At 40.5% G+C, this 8,165-nt stretch overlaps 2 protein-coding genes across 2 annotated transcripts; one reads left to right on the forward strand and one right to left on the reverse strand.

Moving 5' to 3' along the window:
- The first annotated feature begins 244 nt into the window (after positions 1 to 244).
- LOC147899255 (protochlorophyllide reductase-like) lies at positions 245 to 2,915 on the forward strand. Its single transcript, XM_087377967.1, has 5 exons — positions 245 to 397; positions 563 to 664; positions 788 to 1,316; positions 1,444 to 1,802; positions 1,922 to 2,915. Exons 1-5 carry the CDS (start codon positions 329 to 331, stop codon positions 2,075 to 2,077), a joined length of 1,215 nt encoding a protein of 404 aa, XP_087234093.1. The 5' UTR covers positions 245 to 328; the 3' UTR covers positions 2,078 to 2,915.
- Positions 2,916 to 6,335: 3,420 nt separating this feature from the next.
- LOC147899256 (uncharacterized) lies at positions 6,336 to 7,540 on the reverse strand. Its single transcript, XM_087377675.1, has 3 exons — positions 7,285 to 7,540; positions 6,969 to 7,194; positions 6,336 to 6,621 (listed from the first exon to the last, which is right to left on the reverse strand). The coding sequence occupies exons 1-3, from the start codon at positions 7,475 to 7,477 to the stop codon at positions 6,336 to 6,338; spliced, it is 705 nt and encodes a 234-aa protein (XP_087233801.1). The 5' UTR covers positions 7,478 to 7,540.
- Between the last annotated feature and the right edge of the window lie 625 nt (positions 7,541 to 8,165).

An 8,165-nucleotide genomic window follows, 5' to 3' on the forward strand; every position in this document is an offset into this window, starting at 1 on the left:
GAAAGACTCCGTGTGCCACCGCTCTATGTTATTATTTTCTGGGAGGGGAGGAGGTTGAGAGGTGCATGTAGGGGAGAGGGAAAGGATTGGTTGGGGGGGGGGATCCAAAGGAAGGGATTTGATTGGGGGAAGAGGGCCACGTGGGCAAAAAGGATAAGGATATTAAAAAATAATAATAATAATAATAAAGCAAAATAAAAATGTTTTAATAAGGAAAAAATACCCATCTTAGATATAGAATTGAATATGCTTGAAGCATTCAGTGTTTTTTGGGTTTTCTTCTTCTTCATTCAGGTTCTTCTTCTTCTTCTCCAGAGGAGTTTCGGCTATGGCGACACTCGCTCATTCTCATTGCTCTTCATCTGCGAATTTTGTCAATCCCTTTGCTCCTTCACAGGTCAGCTTCCTTCTTTCCCTTCCCTCAATTTCTTTCTCGTCTACACACACATTCGATTTGCTTTTGCTTCAGCTCTCAGCAATCACCTTCCTCTCATTTTCCTCAAATCTCTCCTTCGCCAGTTGCTCACTCGAATTCTCTCTCTGTTGTTGCTTTTGTTGCCAGAAATCGTATTCTGCAACCAAGCACGCCTCGGCTTTCTTCGGCCTCCGACTCTCTGAGTCCGCACAATGCCACAGCCGTCCTTGTTCCGTCGGCGTCCAAAAGGTGCAGCGATTCGGTTGTTTTCTAGCTCTGGATTCATGCCCTTGCTTGGATTCTGCTTCGAATTGCAATGTTCAGACTCTTGGTTTAGAGTAGACTTCATGGAGTGGTGTTTCTGCCTCACAGGAATCCGGCAAGCATACTTTCTTGGACTCCCTCAAAGCTCAGACGGTGGCAGCGCCAGTCGAGACGATGAAATCCGCAGATAGTAAAAGAACTGCCACGAAATCCACCGTTGTTATCACAGGAGCTTCCTCTGGTCTAGGGCTGGCTACTGCCAAGGCCCTTGCGGATACTGGAGAGTGGCATGTCGTGATGGCTTGCCGGGACTTCTTGAAAGCAGAAAAGGCAGCTAAAGCTAACGGCATGCGCAAGGAAAACTATACCGTAATTCATCTGGATTTAGCCTCTTTGGACAGCGTCAAGCAGTTTGTCGATAACTTCAGAAGGTCGGGAAGGGCGCTTGATGTCCTTGTATGCAATGCCGCAGTGTATCTCCCTACTGCGAAGGAGCCTAGATTTACGGCCGAAGGATTTGAACTAAGTGTGGGTACAAACCATTTAGGACATTTTCTTCTAGCTCGCTTGCTTCTTGAAGATTTAGAGAAGTCCGAAAATAGGTTTCGGAGAATGATTATAGTCGGTTCCATTACAGGTGAGTTCGGATCGGAGGTACCACGTCCTCCGTTTGTGAACTTCTGGATTGTTTCTCCTGTTGTTTGAACTCGGGGTTGTTCTTGAATCTTGCCATACTTACCATGCTGCTCTCAATGGTGCTTTAGGAAATACCAATACTCTCGCTGGTAATGTCCCTCCGAAGGCAAACTTAGGCGACCTGAGGGGTTTATCCGGAGGCCTAAACGGTGTCAATTCCTCTCCCATGATAGACGGCGGAGAATTTGATGGAGCCAAAGCGTACAAGGACAGTAAAGTTTGCAACATGTTAACTATGCAAGAATTTCACAGGCGTTACCATGACAAAACGGGGGTTGTGTTCGCATCTCTCTACCCTGGTTGCATTGCCACGACTGGCCTTTTCAGAGAGCATATTCCCCTCTTCAGAACTCTCTTCCCTCCGTTTCAAAAGTACATTACGAAAGGTTACGTGTCCGAGGAAGATGCAGGGAAGAGACTTGCTCAGGTTTTCAGCGATGCCCTACCCTAAGAATTTCAAAGTGGAAATTCATACCAAGGATTACTTGTTTGCTGTCCATCGAATACACTCCTGATATTTCAGCTTCTGGTTTGGATGTCATGCAGGTTGTCAGTGACCCAAGCTTGAACAAATCCGGAGTGTACTGGAGTTGGAACAAAGACTCAAGCTCATTTGAGAATGCTTTGTCGGAGGAAGCAAGCAGCCCTGAGAAGGCTAGGAAGGTCTGGGAGATTAGTGAGAGACTAGTAGGCCTTGCCTGAGAGGATGTCAGCATTTTGTACATTTGGCATCTGATACGCAACGTCAGGGAGGAGATGCACTCTACTCTCCAAGGCTTTTTAGTTCAATACTGAGATTAGAATCTAGGTTATACTAGGTCGAGGGGGGGCATTTTCTGGTGGATAACATCTTAAAATTTAAAAGTTTCCAGTAGCTCCCTAAACCATATTTAGAAATGCTTAATAGAAATGGACCTCCTGGTATTTGGTCTGTCTGTAAGGCTCAAACTTAGGTATTTGGGGCGATGCTGGAGCAGAGATTGCCTCAAAGGGGTATTTTCTGATAAGTCCTCTTCTTCTCAGTAGACATCTCAGTAGACTTGCACGACAAACCTTGCCCATTTCTTAGCTTGCTTTTTAGAATTTCGGATAGAATTATAGCCTGTAAACAGTTTATTTTCACTTGGTCATATTTATGCTATTGTATTCTTCTCATTTCCTCTCCTAGAAGCAGACCGTGTGAAAAAAAATCGAAGGTATAGCGTCCACTTATTGTTTTTCCCAAGGACATTTTTTGAAGTATTCGAGTAATTCTAGAAGTACTATTACTATTCTCATTGATCAGCTATGACAAAGCTCTTCAGGACTGGACAAGCAGTGCAATCATGCTTTCTCATCAGAGAAACAGATCTTGGCAGAGATCCAGCTCCATCATATTATCTTCCAGGATTCTTGTTCTATGGTTTCTCCTGTGTAATGTACGAAAGTTTTGTGTATGAAACCATGTCTGGGCTTCCCCTGGGTTTATGTGAACCAGTAGTTACCTTTATTTGTTAAAAGGTTTCATCCGAGTAACATCCAACTTGTCTTTTTTGGTGTACATTAGTATTGTAAACATCTCTTAAAATTGCACTGCTGTAGCCCGTTCCTGAACTACTCAGAGAATTTTTCTTGGGGATAGAAAACGAGGCTCTTGTTCTAAATGGGCCCCCCTAATTGTAAGGAATTATGTCTTCTCTATTGTTCAAAATATTTGAGAGTTTAAACGTAATGATGGATTGGTTCCATGGATCAAAGTAATGAGACTATGACTTTAAAGTTGAGGATCAAACTTAGAGTAGTACAAAGATATCAAAGTCAATAACTACAATTAGATCTATTGGCTATGATTGAGAATTGCCTTCTACACTCGATGGATTAAAATTGCATCACCTTTGTGATAAGTAAACCTCTAGCTTATCGTAACAATACGGGATGATGGGTTTTACATTATTTCTGCATTAGTGTAAGTCCAATATCTTTTAAGTTATTGGACTTAAAGTCCTAAAATTTGTTGCTACTATAGTTAGATATCTTTTTAGAAGCTATATCTCCTCTCACTTGATCAACTTGGGTACTGCACATCTAGCTTTTTTAATCTTACAAGGTGTGCTATGTGTAAAATAAATGACAATAAGAGTTGTGAAGAATATTGCTTTTAAAATAACTTTAATTTAGTGGAGAGCTCTACCAATTTAGGCCATAAATTGAACATATCTTCTTTCGAGAGATAAGGACCTTCTCATTGATCAATAACAATTACATTGACTTTTGTTGAAGGGTAAAAGCCATCCAAGTAGAACATGGATGGAAGCTCCATCATATACAAAGTGATACAAATAATAAACAATGAATCCATAGGAATGACAAGGGTGTTGTTATAACATATAGCTTCCCACTAGTAGTAAAAATGGTCGACTCAACAAACAAGGAATACCAAATCCAAGCATAGAAAAGGAAGTGTATGACATTGCCAACAAGTTGAAATAAGAAAACATGCAAGAAATAGAGGGAACTCTTAGAAAACACAAGACTTAGTTCTTCCAACCCACCTTGCTAAGATTCTATCCCAAAATATTAGAGCAACCTTATTGTCTTCAATATGTATGTGGAGTGTTCCATGTGATGTCCATATTCCTACTAGATTGAACCACTTAGCCTACATTTTGTGCTCCTAGCTAAATGTAACAAATAAACATATTACACTTGCTCTCTATTTTAAGTTATTAATTGGAGCTTCCTTAGGATTAAATTTGAAGGCTTATGCAAAAAATGGAAGAATTAGAAAAAATGCCTAATGAGGATAATTTCCCTTAACTTGTAAAATAGTTTTTGATTGATAGCATTTGCCTCTATCAAGAAATTCTTACTCATGGACTCCTAGTATACACGTTGTCCCCTTTTCTCATTTCCTCTTCTAGTAAGCATATTAAACATATAAAAATGCGGGTAGTTGTGGTGATGAGCCTTACAATGCTTAGGTGACACGCTTTTGTGAGTTTGTAGCATATGGGGAATAACACATGTAAAGCACATAAATCCCATGTGAAACATATAATTTTTTAAAATTTACTACAAAGGTTCAAAAATTCTACCATGGTTCCTTCCATGAAGCTATAGTGTGACTTACCACCCTTTCTTATCAACCAATACATTGTTACACAATCAATGCAACATGTCTGTCTTAGAATCCATCTAGCTAGTCATTGAACTTTCATTTTGAAACCCCCTTTCATTTAAAAATCCCCTTTCTTAGCTACTCTCTCCATCATTGCCACATGTCATAGAAGTCTTTCTTAGCTACATTCCAAAAACTTGCTTGCGGTGTAAGTCTTGCACATCCACCTTGCCAAAGGCACCCAAAAGTGAGAAATGTCTTTCTCTTCAATGTTTCTAGGCTCCATTTTAGGTTCCAAAGACTTGTCCAAAGAGATTAGTGGCATGTATTCTAAGTGTCCACAACCACCATCTTGCAAGAAGGCCAAGCGCATTGATGTGAGGCCACAATTTCTTAGAATAATTTATGTTTCTACATTTTAAGTCTATTAGGATGTGAAGAATAAGGAGGTTGGATAACTTTTTGCAAAGGCCTTCGTAATTGGGAAGCATGAATCTTCCCGAGTCAAAGTTGATTGGGTGCATTTGGGAGAGAAGGCCATGGGATTTGTAGAGAAGCATGGCTTTAGAGGCCAAGCTTACCAGGTGGGAGGAGAAACTATCATGGGATGATAAAGAAACAAAGTCAACAACTTCCAAGCAAGTTCTTTCATCAATGCATACAAACCACTAAATCTCTTTTATGGCTACTACTAAAAGGATTGATTTTAAGCATGCGCGAATAGAAGAAGATGAACTGTATTAGCTTATCAATGTTATTGAATTAGTGCAAAACTAAATGAAAGTAAGTAGAAGCAAAGAATTCCTTAGAGGAGTGCTCTTTGGAACTCCACCATGCTGAGGGTCTCACTTCCAAAGCATTGGATATCTCTAAGTAAGCCCTCCAAGAAATAAAGAAATTAGGTACAACAGCTTGTGATGAGCTAAAGCTGATGCATGATACTCTCTCAAACACATGTAGAAACTCTAAGGAAGATTGTTGTAAAAAAAAGTATGTGCTTTCAAACATTTCTCATGTGTTTTTTGAAATTTCTTAGGGGCTTATAAGTGCTCTTGGTTGTGCTATCATAATTCCTTACATGCTTATATTTCCAAAAGTACTAGCTCCTTAAAGTTGTGCATGTTCCCTCTGACCAAAATAGAAGTGTCGAATGACTTGTACTGAGGACCTAATCCATTCAATGTGAGATACCAAATCATCATCCTCTATTGTGCAATTAATGGTGCAATTAATGGATGCTAAATCTTCGGCTATCTGTTTGATCTCCGCCACATAATTAGTGATGGACCTAGTACCCCTCTATACAGCGTCTCTGTTTAAGACGAATTTTCCTAGCTTCAATGCTAGTGCCATACATCTTGTGGATTATGTCCCATGTGTCCTTTGGATCGTATGCTTTCTTTATGTGAGGTAACAATGTCTCAGATATAAGTCAAGGTTCGAGGTCGCGCAGAATTAAACCCCAACCATTGGATCAAGTACATTTCTGATGCAGAATTAACAACCACTCGATAGGTGCCGCAAAATATATAAATCACAAAGCAACACGTCACCATTCCCTACCAGAAAATAAACGGTAGAACAATCTTCCAACTGACACGTAATCCCAAACCAACTAAAGCAACCAATAAAATTAACCACGTACCAAATAACACTAAACAAAATTAACTCTAAACATTATTCATATCAATATAAACATTACCTTACAACAGGAGGTAACATCAAGAGAATAATCTCAAAATCCATGTAATATTTGGGTATCAAAAGCTAAAAATGGCAGTTCTGACAAACATTATACTAAACCATAACTTGAACTACATTTATCCAAAAGCTCCACTACATTTTCCCACCGCCTCCATCTCCCTACACCATATGGCCTCCACCGTACAAGTTAAACACACAGCCCTTGAAAGAACCTGCAACATTGTAACTCGAAGAACCTATACCACCACTAATCCGCTCCACAAAACTATCAAATCCATCAGGGCAGTACCACACCATTTCCTTGAAGGAATCCTCGTCTTCATTCAAAGCCTCAAAAATTTTCACATCCTTGAAACTCTTATCAACAGAGCAAAAACTTAAACACAAGGAACTAAATAGAACCACAAACTGGAATAGATTCCATAGAAGATCCACCACCAGAACACTTTGAAACAATGCCAACAGCACAAATCGAAGATCCACCAATGGAGCCCTTGCTTCCATTAAACTTTGAATACTTCAACCCAACAACATCTCTCTTCTTTGTCGGTTTTTGACCATCAACACATACATACTAATTCAGTGCATTGGTAAGTGAAGAGCACGCCTTCAAGAAGAAAGGATTCTTGAACAAATCAAATGGAACCTCAACAACACCTGTCTCACAACTACTTGACAATCGTGGAACCTCCTCAAAATGCGATTTTAAGATTTGAACAAAGCACAAAACATAGCAGGAGGGTAAAATCCACCCTCTGCTTTCTTCTTACACATTTCTTCTTACACACTTACAGTATAAATGTACGAAGCAAATAAGTAAAAACCCTCAAATCCAACTCATCAATAGGGATAGAAACATCAAGACCCTGAAGGTGCCGCCAAGAATCAAATCGACCCCGAGCGCAATTATCCTTATGCGAACTACTGTTCACTCCACCCTCCTCTACTTCCTTCTCCAAACAAGGATTGAGCAGCAAGAAACCGACAGTAGAACCTACACCAACCTCACCAAAAGGCACTGTACTTGCACAACCAAAGAAAGCCATCAAAAGAACACAAACACAACAACATATAAGCACAACACACAAAACACACAAACACTACAGACCTCCAATATTACGAAAATCCTCAACAATGTCACATGCAGTACCCGTAGCAAAAGAAACATTCTCGAAAGCAATATCACCGTCTCCACTCAAACAAACAACCAAGTCACCACTCCTAGAAACCAAATCCCCAACAGGAGAAACCTCCTCATTGATCCCAAGCAAAAATGAAGGACAATCGGCAACAGACTCCATCTTAGATCGCCAAAATTAGCTCCAAATAAGACGCTTGTCATGCACCGCCTTGAACTGTCTGCCACAGAGTCGCGATCACTAAAAGCACACGGAACAAGACGAGGAAGCTCACAAAAACCCCATGCACCCATACAAAAACCATGCAACAATGACAATGACACGCATCACATCCAAAACCAACACCCACTCACACATACACGTGTAACACTCACACAATAAACAAATAACACATGCACACATGGACCACTCACTTGACACACCACTAGGAGCAATGAGAGCCACCACTCGCAATTCAAACTAGCAGTCATGCCACCAAAACTAAACACAAACGCCCACCAAACAACACGTCGCCAGTCGCCAATCCAAAGTGATCGACACGTGGTAGTAGTCACCCTCCCTTTGGACCTCGACACCTAAGAAATGCATGTGGTCGACATTTCCTGGCTGGGAAGTGGCTGAAAAATCATTCGCGGCCTACCGACTGCTCGCTGGTTCCCCGACCAGGAAAAATGCCTCCCCTAGGCATTTCCCTTATAGCATAATGAAATCCAATGTAGCATTTTTCTTGATTTTTCTACCTTTTCCTTATAATCTTTCTTCTCCTTCTCAGTGGAATTTAGTTTTGGTAAATTAGGGCATTCATTTTCATTGGTTACCAAGTCCCACATGCCTTTTTCCATGAGGAAAT

The sequence above is a fragment of the Dipteris shenzhenensis genome, chromosome 8 (genome assembly GCF_047967505.1).
Source record: "Dipteris shenzhenensis isolate YYH24624 ecotype China chromosome 8, Dip_SZ_1.0, whole genome shotgun sequence".
Lineage (NCBI taxonomy): Eukaryota > Viridiplantae > Streptophyta > Polypodiopsida > Gleicheniales > Dipteridaceae > Dipteris > Dipteris shenzhenensis.